The 18,698-nt window shown below is 43.2% G+C and overlaps 1 protein-coding gene across 1 annotated transcript; it reads left to right on the forward strand.

The window, feature by feature from the left end:
- Positions 1-2,766: 2,766 nt before the first annotated feature.
- RSL1D1 (ribosomal L1 domain containing 1) lies at positions 2,767-15,928 on the forward strand. The gene is made up of 9 exons (XM_082645484.1): positions 2,767-2,927; positions 3,762-3,901; positions 5,476-5,614; positions 6,704-6,852; positions 6,940-7,041; positions 8,328-8,421; positions 8,507-8,632; positions 11,288-11,560; positions 13,694-15,928. The coding sequence occupies exons 1-9, from the start codon at positions 2,829-2,831 to the stop codon at positions 14,018-14,020; spliced, it is 1,449 nt and encodes a 482-aa protein (XP_082501610.1). The 5' UTR covers positions 2,767-2,828; the 3' UTR covers positions 14,021-15,928.
- Positions 15,929-18,698: the final 2,770 nt, after the last annotated feature.

An 18,698-nucleotide genomic window follows, 5' to 3' on the forward strand; every position in this document is an offset into this window, starting at 1 on the left:
CAGGAGGACAACTTAGGAGGCTGGTACAGTAGTCTAGGAAAAAAAGTAATGATAGTTTGCATCACAAGCTGGAAGGGATAAAAAGGATTGGGTGAATGCAAGAAATATTTAGAAGAAATAAACAACAAGACTTTGTTATTGACCATAAATGGAGGATGAGGAGAAAAGAATTAAGGAGGATTCCCATATTCTGGCTTGGGCAACTAGGCATTGAGTTTGTGGTGCCATGAACTGAGACAGAAAACATATGAAGAGCAGGTATGAGAGGAAAATAATGAATTCATGGTGGAACTTGTTTTGGGTATAAGGTCCTAACAGGACTTTTACATCAACACAGCTGATGGGTCTGAAGATGGGAGGGCTACACATTTCCACTAGTTATCTATTTTTGGATAACAAATTACCAAGCCCAAATTTAGTGGCTTAAAATAACAAACATTTATTATCTCATAGTTTATGTGTGTGGGTCAGGAATCTGGAAGCAGCATAGCTTAGATGGTTCTGGCTCAGGATCTCTCAAAACTTTGCAGGATCGATTGGAGGAGGATCCACTTCCAAGCTCACTTGCTGGCAGGTTGCCTGAGTAGTCTCAGGACTTGGTAGCTGGCTTCACCCAGAGCAAGTAATTTTGAACAAAGGAAAGACAGAGGGAGAGGTGGGGGGAAAGATGGAGGGGAAAAGAACACTTAAGGTCGAAACTATAGTCTTTTTATAAACTAATCTCTAAAGTGACATCCCATCACTTCTGCTCTATTCTCTATGCTAGAAGCAAGTCTACTAAGTCCAGCCCATACTCAAGGGGAGGGGAACGAAACGCCATCACTTAAGTTTCAAAGAATTTGTGGGCATATGACATTTTTTTTTAACCACTACAATACCACAGCAATATTAGCTTTCCTAAAGCATAATTCATCACCTCCTCTTCTTCCCGAATACCAGTTCAAAAACCTTGTATCTGTATGATTTCTCCAAAATATAAACCTTCAGCTTGATAATAAATTCCTTAACCTCCCCACTCTAGCCTCATCTCCCATTTCTCCCCTCTGCACATCCCTACTCCAGCCACTTACTACTTCCAAACACCACCATCCTCTTTCACCTGAATCCATGCTGTTCCCCTGGCCCGAAAGTCTGGTTCTCAAACTTGAATTCAGGTGACACAATAGTGACAGCCCCGATGCTCTCTTCAGAATACTAGGAAACACATATACATGAAGCCTAACGTGACAATTCATAATATCATGCTAAACCGAATTCCATCTTACACTAGATTCTAAAACAGACAAGTGGGAGTGGGTGCCAAAGGTTTAGAACACTTCTACAAGTTTCTGGTTAAAGACAAAGCCAGACAGGACTTCCCAGGTGGCATAGTGGTTAAGAATCCGCCTGCCAATGCAGGGGACATGGGTTCGAGCCCTGGTCCGGGAAGACCCCACATGCTGCAGAGCAACTAAGCCCGTGGGCCACAGCTACTGAGCCCGCGCGCCTAGAGCCTGTGCTCTGCAACAAGAGAAGCCACCGCAATGAGAAGCCCGCGCACTGCAAGGAAGACACAACGCAGCCAAAAATTAATTAATTAATTAATTAAAATAAAAAGACAAAGCCAGACATAACACTGGTAATCAGCTATACCCCAATTAAAAAAAAAAGACAAAGCCAGTATTAGAGATCAGGAGCAAAACATCCCTTCCTCCAGCTTTGGCAATATGGAAGGAGCATTTCTTTGTAAGCAAATGACACGGAAAGCATCCTACTCCCATTCTTTGATCTCTCAAAATCTTCTGTAGCTAATTGCAAAAAGAACCATCCTGAATATCCATCAAAAAGCTCCTAAATTACCTCTTGTTTATCTACATGGTGAAAGGCCATACGGCTGTTAAAAAGGAGGCACAGCCTTAGGTACTGACTTGGACAACCTCCAAGATATATTAAGAGGAAAACGGCAACGTACAGAACAATGGGCGTACAGGCTACTACTTGTGTTTAAAAAAGAAAAGAAAAGAAAATTGAAACGCAGCCATCGCTAAAGAGAAAAAAGTGTAAGTATTTCCTAAACATGCCTAGAACATCCCTGGAAGATTCCAGGAGAAACAGGTAACAGTGGTCACCTCTGGGGCCATGGGGAGGAAGGGAGGCTTCCTCCCGTTCTCCAGCCTGCACCTTTACGTGTACATGCTCTTACCTCCCGCCTCTGTGAGCCCCGAAGCTCAGGAGACTGGCTCCGGCTCACCGCTCGGGCTCCACACCGCTTAACGACGCGCCTGGTGTTTCCCGCGCACGAGGCCACGGAATCTTCACCAGCCAGCGGGGAGGGGCCCGCCACCCTGGCCGTGGCGGGGACTGTGGCTAGGTTCGCCCAAGGTCACCCGGCAGGTGGGTGATGAGGCCGCACTCCCCGCGCTCCTCACGCCCCACGCCGCCAGCCTAAAGTCGGGGGGGGGGGGTCCACTGACAGCAGGTGGCCCCACCGGGTGGGCGGACAGGCCTCATCTCCCGCCTCCGGGCGCTCGATTTCTTCCGTGGAAGAGTGAGAGCGAGATGTCGCCAGGCTGCTCCCCGCGCCTCACAGACACCGGGAGCAGAAGAGAAAGAGAGGCAATCCCTCTGGGAAGTGACAGACCACAGGCGAGGCGAATACCTACCTCAGTTTGCTCGCGCCCGCCAAACTCCGACGCCGCAACGCCCAGGAACTCGACCCCGCGCTCCCGGAAGTGACGCGAGGGTCTAGTCCCCGCCCCCGACTTCCGGCTACGGGCCTGGTTTCGCGCGTGCGCCTCCGGAAGCAGCTCCTGGGATCTGGATACGCGTCTCCACGAGGTGAACGCGAAATGGAGGCCTCGGCCTCTACCCCACCGTCAACCTCAATCGGAACTTCAGCTTCGACTCCAGCGACCCCGGCCGGCCTGGAGCAGCTGGACGAAGAGCAGGTGAGTGGCCTCTGGGGAGGGGCGTTCGGAAGCGGGATGGCCGTGGCCTTGGGAGGCGCGGGTGCGGAATGCGGGCTCCGCGCCGGTGTGGGCGCCTCCGGAGCTTTGGGAGGGTCGCTCGTTCGCGGTGCCCTCGGCTCACCCGCTGCTTTGTACTCGCGGGTAGGCGCCCGCCTCCTCCAGCCCTGCGGCCTGGCTCTCTTGAGTTGGATTTTTTTTTTGTTTTGGCCGCTCCGCGCGGCCTGCGGGTTTCTAGTTCCCCGACCAGGGATCGAACCTGTGCCCCCTGCGGTGGAAGCGCGGAGTCCTAACCACTGGACCACCAGGGAAGTCCCTTATCTTGAGTTGGATTGCAGGTATAACTTGGGGTCCTGGGGTGAGGTCCACCTGGCTGTGCTTCCCTGCCTTTGACTTTGGCCAAGTCGCTTGATTTTTACCAGCCTCAGTAACTTCGTATTTACAATGGGCTCTGAGAGGAGGTGATGCACCTAAAGCGCGGTAGCCAGGGAGCCTGGCACATAGTAAGCGCTCAGGAAATACTAGATGCAGGTGTATTGCGCTCTTACTGGTATTACTGCCTTCATCATCCAGGGCAGGGGAAGCACGTTCCCTCTGTCTCAATGTTATATATACAAGAGGCTCGTCTCTGTAGACGATGCTATTAGCGAATACTTAGGTGGCTACATTCCTCTGATTACAAATTGCAAGATTCTAATGGATACGGTTGTGGGGGTTACCTGCTAAAATAGAAATTCATCAGGGACCAATTCTGGGGCAGGGGCAAGTTTTAAATTCGATTGAGATGTAATTTATTTGTGTATCTCCACCTTGCAGATTAAAAAGGCAGTAGAAGCTCTGTTGGCACATTCCAGATCCAGGAAAAACGCAAATGGATTGCTTTTGAATGAGCATGAAAATTTCTTTTTAATGGTGGTATTATGGAAAATTCCAAGTAAAGAACTGAGGGTCAGATTGTAAGTTCTGATTTTCTACCTTTGCTCTTTTTATCTGCTTGGCCATTCCGTGGAACTTTAACAATCGGCAGCTTAGTTTCTGGTGGAAACTTTGCAAACTCAGGATATCTTGAGTTGAAATAATTGTACCCGCCCAAAACCATAGGTCTTCAGACATTCTTAAGTTTTCTAGGATTTCAGATGTGCTTAAGTTTTCTAGAAATGTCACCAGTTTTCTGGATGTTTGGTGGACAGTTTGACCTAAGGTGTTCTATTGAATCTGAAAACCTGGTTTTTGAGAAGACAGAGGTTAGAATAAATGAAACAGCTTTCATATTTTCATAGAATCTGTTATCTTTCCATGTCAAGCTAGTTGCAAGCTAAAATTCCTGAGGTCCTGAACTCACTCCTTTATACAGAGACAATTAAAAATTTGGCAGTGATTTCCTAAGAGAAAAAAATCCCATGGTGATTGCACATTCTTATTGCTAGGACTCGTAGGTGAGAGATGCCCTCTCTGCAGAGTTGCCAGATTTAGCAAATAAAAATACAAGCAATTTTTTAGATAAGTAGGTCCCATGTAATGTTGGGGACATAATTATACTTAAAAAATGGTTCAGATTTAACTGGATGTCCTATATTCTGTTGGGTAACCCTGCCTCTCTGTGGAGTCTCTCATTTCCTGGGTGTTAAAAAGCCAGCTGTGCTATAGAAAGCAGTGTGTGGGATAGCTTCTTTTTCTTTTCCCCATAAAGGTGGGCGATAGGGGTTAAGAATGACTACAAATTGGAAAGACCCTTTTGACCCTCAGACTCTCTCTTAACTCATCCTCACAAACCGCCCCAGCCAGATTGCCTTAGTTATTGCTTTATGTATCTGGGTGCGTTCTTTATTCCATACCTCTGCCCAGGCGGGTTTTTGCTTCTGGAAAGCCCTTAACTTTCTCCGCGGTGTTTTTCCAACTGCTCACCTCTTGGTGATTTCTGCCACTTGCCATCTCGTTTGCCAGGTCCTGCTACTGTGGATTGCTCTCTTCTTAAACTGAGGAAATGTTTCCTCAGAACATGTAGGCGTAAGAAGTGAACTAAACCTTTTTGAGACTCAACATAATTCATGTTTGCTGGTCCCTGTAGGTTTGCTCCATTTTCTGTCTGGACTTGAGAGTTATGTTTATGGAGCCCAGGGGTTTCTGCAAGGTAGAGTTCTGAATCAGAACTGTCCTGATGGAGCTAGATTATTCTACCACGTGGTAGTATGTGTGCCTATATAGCAACACGTAAAATAATAATAATTACATGTGCACTATTTTGAGTATCTTTGATTATATTTTAAGTCTTAATTGTATCCCAAATATTAGTTGATGTTTCGGCCTGCAGATCATTTGTGGTGATTTAGTATTTGGATGTTAAATCTCTCCTCTGTACCACTGAAAACTAGATATATTTTTAAATGTTCTCAGTAGTTTATTTGCTTAAAAAGTGTGAATGAAGTTTATTGAAATGACAGTGAATTTATTGTGTATTCTCTGGGATAAAAACATACATGTTATCAGTTATAATGCTTTATTCCTTGGTTCCTTCTCATGTATTTTGCAGGTCCTTGCCTCATAGTATTCGATCAGATTTAGCAGATATCTGTTTATTTACCAAAGATGAACGTAATTTAACTCCCGAACAGACAGAACGTTTTTATAAGAAGCTTTTGAACAAGCATGGAGTTAAAACCATTTCTCAGGTAATGAATAGCTGTAACTGACCAATGCTAAGCTGTCCATCATGGTAGCAGCTAGCCACACATGGCATTAAGCACTTGATACGTGGCTAGTCAGAATTAAGATGTAACACAAATACTGGATCTTAAGGATTTAATATGGAAAAAGAATATAAAATAATTTCTATAAATTACAGTTAAATATGGTATTTTAGATCTATTGTGTTCAATAAAATCTGTTATGGGAAAAGACGTTTCTCAGGTAGGGAGCAGATTAATATTTTCAAGACAACTAAAAGATTGGATTCAATTGAAGTGGCAAGTAATACATTCCTATGTTACCTGGTACATGTTTCTCTCCTAGGAATTTAATTTTTAACTTAATTTTCTCTTTTTAATTTAATTCTCATTGGCTTTAAGTAGGGCATATTCCCTCTTCCCTGTGATGGATGGGCTGTTGAGGTTTGTTGACCTAAAAGCTCAACACATGCATCAGTAATGATTATATCTTGAAGATTTTACAGAACGCTGCTCCGTTGTGTCACTTCTCTCTCCTTCCAGAGCATCCTGGGTTTGCCTCTGACTTGGCACCCCTCCCCCTTTTTGTAGTCATTGGTTCGGTTTCTTTAGCTGAGGGTCCCGACTCATTTTCCCCTGTGCCTGTGCTGTTTTAGATACTCACATGTTCACTAAACTGTGACCCCAGGGCATTTTAAAATACAAATACAAATTGCTCCAGTGTTCTTCTTCTTGTTCAGGTTCTTAATTTTTTGTTTTTATACCTTTTTCTTCCTCTCTCTCTCTTTTTTATCAAAGGATAGTTGGTCTACAATATTGTTAGTTTCAGGTGTACAGCATAGTGATTCAGGGTTTTTTGTTTCTTTATTTTGCAGATTACATTCTCTTATAGGTTATTACAAGATACTGGATATAGTTTCCTGTGCTATACAGTAAATCCATGTTGCTTATCTATTTTATGTATAGTAGTTTGTATCCGTTGATCCCAAACTCCTAATTTGTCCCTCCCCTCCCTTTGGTAACCATAAGTTTCTTTTCTATGTCTGTGAGTCTGTTTCTGTTTTGTATATAGATTCATGTTTTTACATTTTCTAGATTATCCCACTCCGAACTTTAAAAAAGGAATATAAAGCCTATGAAGCTAAGCTCCGCCTCTTGGGTAGTTTCGACTTCTTCATTACGGACGCCAGAATTAGGCGGCTCTTACCCTCACACCTCGGGAGACATTTCTACAACAGAAAGAAGTAAGTTTCTCAGCAATGACCGGACTTTAGTAGCATGAAATTTATGGGTGTGTATGTGCTGCTGTAAATGCCTTTGTATTGTTTTAGAGTTCCAGTACCTGTAAACCTTCAGGCCAAGAATTTGTCCAGAGAGATCAGTGACTGTGTAGGGGGAACTGTCTTAAACATCTCTAAAAGTGGTTCTTGCAGGTAGGTAAAAGGCGTTAAGGTGTGCCTCTGTTTCATTTTATATTTAATAATGATTTTATAAACTTTTGTAAATAAGATAGTATTAATGAAACCAGACTCTTCTGTTAAAACTAAAATTCATTCTTTAGAAGTATTCAATTCTCTAGAACAGTGCTGCCTCCTAGAACTTTCCAAAGTGGTGGAGATGGTCTATAGCTGTGTAGTCTCATGCAGAAGAATGAGCCACAGATGGCTGCTGAGCACTTGAAACATGGCTTCGATAGCTGAGGATCTGAATCTCTAACTTTACCTGATTTTAACTAACTTAAATTTTAAAAGGCACGTCTGCTGATTTTTACTGTACTGGATGCGCACCCTTTTTTTTTTTTAAGTTTTTGGATGTGCCACGCAGCATGTGGGATCTTAGTTCCCCAACCAGGGATTGAACCCGCACCCCCTGCATTGTGAGCATGGAGTCCTAACCACTGGACCACCAGGGAAGTCCCTGTACAGGGCACCTTTAGATGTTCAGGAAAACAGGAGAATTAGTCTGGTTCAGGGTGTACTTGCAGGTCAGTGACAGTGGGCACACAGAATGGGCAGAGCCCTGTCTTTGGCTGGAGGGAGGTGGGAGCATCAGCCCGTCTCATCCTCATTCTGCACTCATCCTGCAAACAGCCAGCCTGCCTTTCAGCTCCCATGGTAGGGAGAGTGGGGGCTGCCAGGACCAGCGGACCCAGTGGCTGAGCAGTGGGCACTTCTGGGCTTCCCCGTTGGCTTGCGGCTGCCCTCTGCTTCAGCTGAGGGGATCGTTTTGCTCTTGGCCAGAAGACGCCATTACATGAGCAACTGTTCATTTTAGAGGTGGCCACTGTGTCAGGGCAGTGGAGCTATAAAGGTAGCAAGCAGTCCTCCTGGGGGTAGTCCTTTTCAGAACAGCCGCTGCTGGGGGTAATTGCCCTCAGGAAAGCTTGAGGGCTGACTCAGTGACCTGTGTTTTCCAGAATGAAGGTGGAACTCCCTTTGGGCCTCCCCACTGCCCCTCCCAGCCTCACATGGTTAGGTGCCGGCTCCTCAATCACCTCTTGATGGTAGGGCATATTTTAGGAGGAGGGCATTTCTAGAACATGAAGGATGATCATCTTCCTTTAAAATAAATTGAGAACCTAAAGATTTCAATGATTTTACATTAAAAAAAATTTTTTTAGGATTGTGTATTTGTATTTCTCACATACCTGCTTATGCTTTATTTTGAAAACCAAGTTATTTTTTCAGCTCTCTGTGTCTAATGCTTTATTAAATTTCAGTACCATCCGCATCGGTCACACTGGGATGCAAGTTCAGCACATCGTCGAAAACGTTGTTGCCGTCACAAAAGGGCTTTCACAGAAACTGCCGGAGGTATGGTCTCGCAGATGCTTCCGTTGGCCGTTCATTTAAAGGAACAAAACACCTACAGATGATGTTGCTCTTCTCTCTGTTTCAGAAGTGGGAGAGCGTGAAGCTCTTGTACGTGAAGACTGAGAGATCGGTTTCCCTGCCTGTCTTTTCTTCATTTGTCAGCAGTCGTGGTGAAGCCAGGAGACTACGTGCACAAAGTCAGAAGAAAAAGGTTAGTAGAAGTTCACATCCCAGGCAGGCTTAATCAAGGCTTACAGCCCAGGAAGAGAGAACAAAGGCTCAGAAGGGGCCTGTGCAGTGGCAAGAGGAGCTGAGAGGAAGAGGAAAACTGAAATCGAGTCTATTCAGCATTCGTACATGGTTATTTATGGGCGAAATTTAAGATCGTATGAGGCTGACATAACCTCTTGGTTTTGGTTTGTAGGTTATCAGTGCTGCTGGTAATATTGCAGAAAGCCGCATGAGAGAAAATGGAACTTTTTGCTGTTGGCTGGACCAATCTCCTAGTTTATTTGGTCTTTCTCCAGCCATGTTCATCCATGTGTCCAATGAGTTTTTAGACTCAGTCTTTTAATTTTTTGTCTTCTAGAAGTTCTGTGTTTTGTTCTTTTTCAAATTATCGTTACCTTTTTTTGGTTTCCTATTATCTAAATAGTCTTCCAGTTTGTCTTAATTCTTAGAACACATTAAGCATAGTTGCTTTATTGTCTGATAACTTAAACTGTTAGCCGTCTTGGTGATGCAGCGGGTTGTCTCTACCTGCTGGTTCCTATGTACTTAGTTATTGTGGACTGTATCGTGGATAGTCCATTTGGAAAATTATTTGTAGAACTAACTTGAGGGGTGGGATGAAGATTTTTCCCGAGAGGATTTAGACTTATGGCAGCCAGGCACCTTGGGGCACTCTCAGCCCAGAAGCACCTAAAAGCACATTCAAGGCTTGAGGTTCCCTGAATGATTCAAATCCACCCACGGTGACAAATCCTCATGGCCCTGCCCCCCGTTCATCTCTACCCTGAGGGTCCGACTCATTGGGGTCCCAGCTTATTGTAACAAGGTTTTTACTTAGAGTCCCTGCCTGGTATGGACATGAGGATTTGCTTTCTCCACTTCACACCCCTGCCCTCCTGTGCCCAGTCGTAACGGCTGTTAACAGTTAGGGTTCAGCAAGTACTCTCGGGGCAAACGTTTCTTCCAGTGTAATCAGCTCATCAGTGCTTATATGAAAAAAGTTGTTAATAGTTTACCCTACTTTTTACTTGTTTTCATAATCCAAAATAACATAAACTGCTGTTACTGGAAACAAGAAGTCTGAATTTTTTGCTGTTTGTCAGATTCAGTTGAGGGCTTTGTGACAATGTTGGAATTGCTGGTTAAAATAGAATTTTGGGGCCTCCCTGGTGGCGCAGTGGTTGAGAGTCCGCCTGCCGATGCAGGGGATACGGGTTCGTGCCCCGGTCTGGGAGGATCCCATATGCCGCGGAGCGGCTGGGCCCGTGAGCCACGGCCGCTGGGCCGGCGCGTCCGGAGCCTGTGCTCCGCGACGGGAGAGGCCACAACAGTGAGAGGCCCGCATACCGCAAAAAAAAGAAAAAAAAAAAAAAAAAAAAAAAAAAAAAAAAAAATAGAATTTTGTCACAGTTATAGATGTTATCTAACAGTACGCTGTGGTAAGGATAATGGACCTCTAGCTATGTAAACTTGCTACTGTGTTAACTCACAACCACAAACTCAGGCAGAAAAAAAATATTAGGGTTTTTCGTTTTTGTAGCAGCTTCATGGAAATGTACAGTCACCCATCTCATGCATGGGGGCATTAGTTCCGGGATCCCCCCCAAGGATGCCAAAATTTGTGGGTGCTAAAGTCCCTTATATAAGGCAGCATAGTATTTGCACATAAACTGCACCACATGCTCTGGCATCCTTTAAATCATCTTTTTTTTCCTTAATATTTATTTATTTATCTATGTATTTAGCCAGCTAGCTGTCTAGCTGCTCTGGGTCTTAATTGCGGCACGCGGGATCTCCATTGCCTCGTGTGGGATCTTTAGTTGCAGCATCCGGGATCTAGTTCCCCAACCAAGGATCGAACCTGGGCCCCTAGCACTCCCAGGAGCACAGAGTCTTAACCACTGGACCCCCTTTAAATCATCTTTAGATTACTTATGCCTAATACAATGTGAGTGCTATGTAAATAGTTGTCAGACTGCAGCAAATTTAAGTTTTACTTTCTGGAATTTTTTTTTTCCCCTTGAATTTTTTTTTTTTTTTTTTTGTGGTACGCGGACCTCTCACTTTTGTGGCCTCTCCCGTTGCGGAGCACAGGCTCCGGACGCGCAGGCTCAGCGGCCATGGCTCACGGGCCCAGCCGCTCCGCGGCATGTGGGATCCTCCCGGACCGGGGCACGAACCCATGTCCCTTGTATCGACAGGCAGACTCTCAACCACTGCATCACCAGGGAAGCCCCCTTGAATATTTTTGATTCACATTTGGTTGAATCTGCAGATGTGGAACCTGCATATATGGAAGTTCAACACATCACATACTGTACAATTCTGGATTATTCGTAACTCGCCTTTAAATGAGGTTGACTTCCACACAGCTGGTGACTGCACACTTTAGATACCCAGATTCTGAATATAATTTACCACATAAAATGCATCTTTGGCTGAGACTCTGAGACAAAGCAGAGTTGGGGTTCAAGTGCTGGCAATGGGACTCATGTGCTTGGATCTTGTACAGGTCAAGACCCTTTCAGGGATCTTATGGATGACCTGACTGCACATGCTAAGTCTGTGCCATTTATTTACCAACAAAAGAGTCCTCCATTAAAATTATGCTTGTTTTTTTGGGGTGGGGGGGTAGGTAGCAAAGAAAAGCCAAAAGAAGAAAGAACGTCTTAAAAAACAGCAGGAGAAGAAAGGAAACAACAAGCTTATGAAACAGGCTGGAAAGGCTGCACCAGCCCCGACTACAGATGCACCGGCCCCCAAAACTGGTGGTGCTCCAGCCCAGGACCCTGGACCCCAGAAGGAGACCAGTGGGGTGAGCGCCCCCCGTAAAGCTCAAGACGAGTCTGAAGATGAAATCCCACTGCTGGTACCAGTGAAGGAAACTCCAGCTGCAAGAAGCGTAGAGGTATTTTCATTAATATTTAATATCCATCATGGACGGATTCCGGGGCTCTGTGTGCCAGGCAGGCACTTGGTGAGGGACGGGGAGTGCTATGCAGCTGGGAGGCATCGTTTATAGAAATCTGTTCTACCAGAGATTATGAAGTCATGGATGAAAAATACTAGGGTAAATCCCAAGAACCCCTGACTGACTCTATCCCCCTCTTAAAAAGTGAAGCGATGTGTAGTCAGCACAGCCTTTTGTGTACCTTGGGATCAAGGGAGACTCGGCCATAATAATAATTCTAAAAAACATTGCCAGTGGTTTTGAAAAGCAGGTTCAGTTTCTGAAGGTGAGTCCTCAGTCACCACATAATTCGTTACAGAAAATTTACCAAGGGAAACTTGGGTGCTAGATTCTGCCTCTGAAACCTTTCAGACACCCCACCCTGCATGGTTCTTACAGAAATCTGACTTCATGGGTTTCAGAGGAGGTGATTTAAAGGAACTGAGTTTTTTAATTTTGGGGTGCTTTTATAATGGTTTTTTTTGTTTTCGATTTGTTTGGCCGCACCACGAGGCTTGCGGGATCTTAGTTTCCCCAACCAGGGGTCGACCGCAGACCCATGGCAGTGAAAGCGCCGAGTCCTAACCACAGGACCGCCAGGGAATTCCCATTTTGATAATGTTTTTGCTCATACTCATAGTATCTATCCAAATATTGGGGGGAGACCTCTTGAAAATAAGGGGAGAAATGGGTCCCTAAGAGTAGAGGGCTGCCCTCACCATGTGTGCATGAGACTCGTGGCCCCTTGGCACAGCCCATTAGGGTCAACCCAGGGCTGTTACTGCACTTTACCTATTATGGATTTTTTCCTCACAGTAATCCTTAACATCTTCAACGAAGTTATAATTTTCCTCTGCTAGTGAAATATTCCTTTTACAGTGTCCCCAAACTGCTAGTGAGGTTTTTTTTTTAATATACTTGAAATTAATGTTGATCACTATATTAACTGTAGGCAGTATAATTGTTTCTAGAAAAAGTAAGCTATATTTGTTATATAGGACTGGCAGGTAATGTGTTGGAAATTAAAGAGTGCAAAGCATAGCTTCCTGGGTGGGTGATACGCATCAGGAGTGTAGAAGTGTTGGGTGTTCCCTGGCCGTCCAGTGGTTAGGACTCAGCGCTTTCACTGCCAGGGCCCGCAGTTTGATCCCTGGTCAGGGAACTAAGATCCCACAAGCGATGAGGCAAGGCCTAAAAAAGAGTGTAGAAGTGTGTATGCCCTTTGAACCCATCTAGGAAATTTGATCAGGGGAAAGATATGAAAGTTTCAGCATTGTTCACTGTAGAAGCAAAAATGAGAAAATGCTATGTACCCTTACAGTAGTTTTTATAAAGTTATTCAAGATAATGTTTAGTACGAGTTTATAGTGCTTAGGAACTACTAATGAGATAGTTGGGGAAAGAGCATAATACTCGGCTTTTAAATACATACTCATGGGGAAAAGGTAGTGAATAACATTAATATTGTGTGGTAGAGTTATTAGAGAGGTTTGTTTTTTATATTTTCAGTGTTTTTCAAAATTTCCATCTGTTTTACGTTAACTCAAAAACAAAGTTTTGTTGGTCGTTTTGTCTATATAACCTCTTTCTGTGTGGGACAGAGTCCATTGCTGGATTGTTGTCCTTGGATCATCAGCCACATCATCTGGGGTGCTTGAGAAATCCAGGATTTCCAGTCTGGAACACGGTCCCCCCTTTTGCTAACAGGCACCCCAGTTGGTTTTCACACACACTGTTTCAGAACCCCCTGCCCTAACCCACATGTGAGGAATTCACAACTGGAGGTGAAGAAGAGTCAGGATTAGGTCACAGGTCTTCCCACTGTGCTCCCAGTGCTTCTAGGAGCCCTTAGCCCCAGCCATAAGGAAAGATGGTTAGACCAGGGAGGTGCCAGGGTCCTTTTTACAGTCATTAATAGTGGAGTACAGCTGCCTTTCAAAATGATTTTGAGGCAGGAGGAAAAAGCCATTCCTCATTCATCGTGCTGCAGTTTCCCTCTTAGGGGTTCCCTAAATTTTAAGAACAGTGACTCTTAGAGTCACATCATCAGTTGTCTGTCCCACACCACACCCACTTTTTTCTTTTTCTTAGACACAAAAAGGTGCTGCAGGAAAGAAGTCTCCAAAGAAGAGTCCTGGTCCCAACACACCTCATGGGAAGAAGAGAAAGGCCTCCCCAGCTTTGGAGACCCCAACAGCTACGGAGCCCAAGACTCCAGGTAAAGGCCCAGGGAAGAAGGCAAGAATCAAAGAAGAGTTGGAGAAAGAAAGAACCTCTTCACTGGGGAAAAAAGACCCAAGACAGACTCCTAAAAAGCCAGAGGCCAAGTTCTTCACCACTGCTAGTAAATCTGCGAAAAAAGCTCCCCGTACCCCCAAACAGTGGCCCAAAAATCCCAGAGTACCCCAGTCAACCTAAAATCAGAGACTCAACCAGCAGGCAACTCATCAGAGCTATCTAAAGAGCTTGTAAAAAATACCTAGGTCCTGACCCCTGTTGCAACCGCTGAGTGAGGCCTAGACTTAAATAGTTTTTGAAACCTCCACACATAATTCTGATACATGTTCATGGGTGTAAGAACCAGTAGTTTGAAGTAAATCCATTTATTTCATTGCTCTTCTGTGTATTTGCTAATGCAGTAGAGGGAAAATACAGTGCTTCTCTGTGGTTGTGTTTTTTATTATTAAAGTTAACATTTGCTTCTCAGTATAAAATTGGCATCCCGTGTCTTGTTGGTTTTACTTGAATGCCTATGATGTGACCCTTTTCCTCATCTGCTTTAAGCCATTTGTTCACATGACGGCTCCATCACAGTAATCTGTGCAAACATCCAAAGCTTGTTTGCAGGCCACTGATGGGCTCACTGCATGCAAGTCAGCCGTGGCCCTCATGCTGAGATGGGTCTTAGAAAAGACCTTAGAATCAAAATTAACATAATCGATTCCAGGACCCAGATGGTGATCAGCCAAGGTTGCAGATCACTGAGCGTACATTTGTTGGGGGAAATTAACATGGAGTCATTCACAGAGGCACTGGATCGAATCCTGAACGCTGGAGGCAAGAAAATATTTGTCTTCCATAAGACTTTCCATCTTCCTCCAGATTCCTCACCCTAAACAGACTTACTTTTTACCTGACAGCTCTAGGGTAGGAAGCTTGGGAGAATAGACTCTTAAACTTTGGGTCATTGTCAAATATATCCTGAGGCAGTAAGTGACTTTTCAGGTACTCGGCCTTTTGCTGCATTTGAATTGGGGTACACATCTCTAATAGTAAGTGACACAGTCAGTGTAGTATAGGAAAGGCCAAAGTGAGTCATGCTTTCAAAGGTAATTACGGTTCATGAACATAACGACTAAAGGAATCAAAGCTTCAGGTGGTTCTCCAGCAAGTCAAGGAGTTGAGACAGCTTTTTAAATCATGAAAGCCTCTGAAATACAAAATAATTTGTTTTTCATTCCACTGTCCTTTTAGGCTTCTAAAAGTGAGTATACTACATTTAATGTAGGGGTTTAGTGTAATTAATTTGTTTACCATAGAAACGTAACTTATTCAAAGATGAAGATTTAAGTCTACTGCTTTGCTTAGGGCAAACTTACCTACCTAATCATATAGTCTGTGCTCTCCATGACAGTTTTCTGGGGTTAGCTGTATGGTGTTTTAATGCCATCCTCTAGCCAGCTAAAGATTTTGCAACACCCAGTCGTTCTTTGGCCTGTAGCTTAGTCCCTGTTGAATACGATGCAGATGTTTACCTTCCTGTTCCACTGTGCATCTAGTTTCCCTCTGTAGAAATTCTCATAGTTCTCTATGTTGAAAAGAGCAGATTTATTTAAGTTTTTTGAGCAGGATGATAGTTTTTTGACAATTGAAGGCCACAGTTGAGTTAGAGATAATTCTGAATTGTAATGAAAACGTTCAAATCATGGTGCTAGATTTCCAAGGCTTAAGAGGTTTGGGGGGCACCTTACCTCATGGCTGTGAGGGCTGGGAGCCAATAATGGCCTATCCAGGGGCCAAGAGGAGTACTGGAAATCTGTGCAGTAAATTACGTTGTTTTGCGGAATAAGAGGTTGAGTATTTGGCTTATGTTTCAGTGGAAGTCAACACTGGGTTATCTGGATTCATCCTCCATGCCATAGAGATTTAATGGACAAAACCAGATCTGGTGGGAGAAATTTGCCACGTTTTTGTTCTGAAGAAATATTGAATCTTAGTTAATTTGTTTTTTAGGAACTGTAATAAGCATGGAAAATTTAATATTTTAAATGCCTTGAATGTATTTAAGACTGTCCAAGTGTTTAATAAAGGTTACATTTTATTTCAGTCTTGAGAAATATTTGAATGCAAGTACAAAGAAATTGCTAAGTCATATTGTCTTGTCACCAGACCAAAAACACTTGATGTACTTCAGTTCATGGGTGTTTAGGGTTTAATTAGCAAAGAAGTCTTTTGCCATTTAATTAAATATTTGAAGGTTCTGCACTACCTGCATTTTTATCTCTTAAATTTGCTATGTTTTCCTTGCCTGCAATTAGTGTGTTAGTAGTCACAGTGCCAAGATTCCCAATTAGGACTTTACGAACTGCGAGAAGCCCTCATCGTTGCTTGGATCTTAAAGGAATGAATGCATGTGATAAAAGACCACAAATAAAATTTTGGTTATAGTGATTTCTGTATAATGGTCCTGGAGAGAGAAAATAGCAAATTATTTAGGTGGATATATTTAATCCCAGATTCTACATCTTAGTTAACAGTATCTTAAAAGGATTAATCCTTGTTTGTATAACTCGGGGCATTTTCTATACTTGAAGCTACAGGAAATAGGGCATATGTATGATTTTGACTCACCTAAAAAGATGGCTCTTAGCTATCTAAAAGATGTTAGCTTGTGTGAATCAAACAATCAACTTTTCATTACAGATTTCCCTCAAAATCTATTCCTCCCGTGTACTCAACCTTACAGTCTCAAAAACTGTTGAACTCAGCTGTTGAGCTACCAAGTTTTTATTTCATTCACTCAGCCAGCCACTTACCCACATACCCTTTAACCATTAAGTTTCTTCAAACTGCCAAGGTACTAGATTTGAAGAACTAATACACAAAACACAGCTTTGCCCTTTAAGAGATGCCCTAGTCTAGTTAGTGGCATCCTCAGAATTTTGATACAGGGGCACAGTTTGGCTGCAAGGAGGCGGACCCAGGAGTTAGGGAACTTCTCTTGATGTCTGTCAAGTGTTTTAAATGTAGAATATGCTTTTAGAAGGAAGTGCTAATGGAGATCGTAGGAAGGGACTAGAAAAAGAACCAGACATATAGACCAATGGAATGGAATAGAGAATCCGGAAATCCCTTAGGTTTATGCTCAGCTGATTTTTGACAAGGGTGCCAAGACAATTCAGTGGGAAAAGACAGTCTCCAACTAATGGAAAATAAAAATGGGATCCTACACCTAAATGTAAACGCTTAAAAGAAAACACAGGAGTAAATCCTCATGACCTTAGGTAAGGCAGTAGTTTCTTGCTATGCTACCTAAGACACAAGTGCTAAAAGAAAAATTGAAAAATTGGACTTCATCCAAATTTAAAATTTCTGTGCCTTAAAAAACACCATCAAAAAAGTAAAAAGGTGGAGCTTCCCTGGTGGTGCAGTAGTTGAGAATCCGCCTGCCAGTGCCAGGGACACGGGTTTGATCCCTGGTCCAGGAGGATCCCACATGCCACAGAGCAGCTAGGCCCGTGTGCCACAACTGCTGAGCCTGTGCTCTAGAGCCCGTGAGCCACAACTACTGAGCCCACGTGCCTAGAGCCCGTGCTCCTCAATAGGAAGCCACCGCAATGAGAGGCCTGCGCACCACAACGAAGAGTGGTCCCTGCTTGCCACAACTAGAGAACGCCCGCACACAGCGGTGAAGACCAGATCCAACACAGCCAAAAATAAATAAAAAAAATTTTTTTAAAGTGAAAAGGCAACCTACAGAATGAAAGGAAATACATACTTGAGAAGGAATGTGTATTTAGAATATATAAACTTATAATTCAATAATAAAAAGACAATCCAATTTTTAAAATGAGGAAAGGATCAGAATGGACATTTGCCCAAAGAAGGTATACAAATGGCCAACAAGCACGTGAAAAGATGATCATCATTAGTCATCAGGAAAATACTAATCAAAACCACAATGAGGTACCACTTCACACCACTAGGATGGCTGTAATCCAAAAGACAATAACAAGATAGATGTGGAGAAATTGCAACCCTTATTGCATTGTAGGTGGGAATATGAAATGGTGTGGCTGCTTTGGAAAAGTCTGTCTTTTCCTGAAAGGGTTTAATACATAGAGTTACCGTATCCATTCCTTTGTATACACGCAAGAGCATTAAGAACATAGGTCCACAAAAAGACTTGCACCTGAATGTTTATAGCTGCACTAGTCTTAATAGACAGGAAGTGAAAACAACCTATTGTCCACCAGCTGATGACTGGATAAAGAAAATGTAACATATCCATTCAATGGAATATTATTCAGTCACAAAAAGGAATGACTTACTGATACATGCTGCAACATGGATGGACCTTGAAAACACTATGGTAAGTAAAAGAAACCAGACACAAAAACCATATATTGTAAGATTTCATTTATATAAAATGTCCAGAATAGGCAAAGCCATAGAGACAGAAAGTAGATTATTGGTTGCCAAGGTCAGGGGCAGGGAGGAGATGGTAAGTGACCACTAATGGGTACAGGGTTTCTCTCTGGGATGATGAAAATGTCCTGGAATTAGAGGTGATGGTTGTAGAGTTCTGTGAAAATACTAAAAACCTCTGAATTGTACACTTGCAAAGGGTAAATTTTATGTTACATGAATTATATCTCAATACAGCTTTGATAAGAAAAATTTATGTACACAGAAGCAAGTTCAAACTTCTCATTTACGAATATGAAAACATTTGGGAATTTTATTCAATATTTAATATCACCTAATAGGGTATATTTTGTTTTAATATAATTCTAGAGTGTAAAGAATGTTTTGCAATTTACCCACAAATATCATATAGATGCCTCTAAATCCCTTCCAGTTTCTGTGTACCACA

This window comes from Mesoplodon mirus, assembly GCF_964341445.2.
Source record: "Mesoplodon mirus genome assembly, chromosome: 15".
NCBI lineage: Eukaryota > Metazoa > Chordata > Mammalia > Artiodactyla > Ziphiidae > Mesoplodon > Mesoplodon mirus.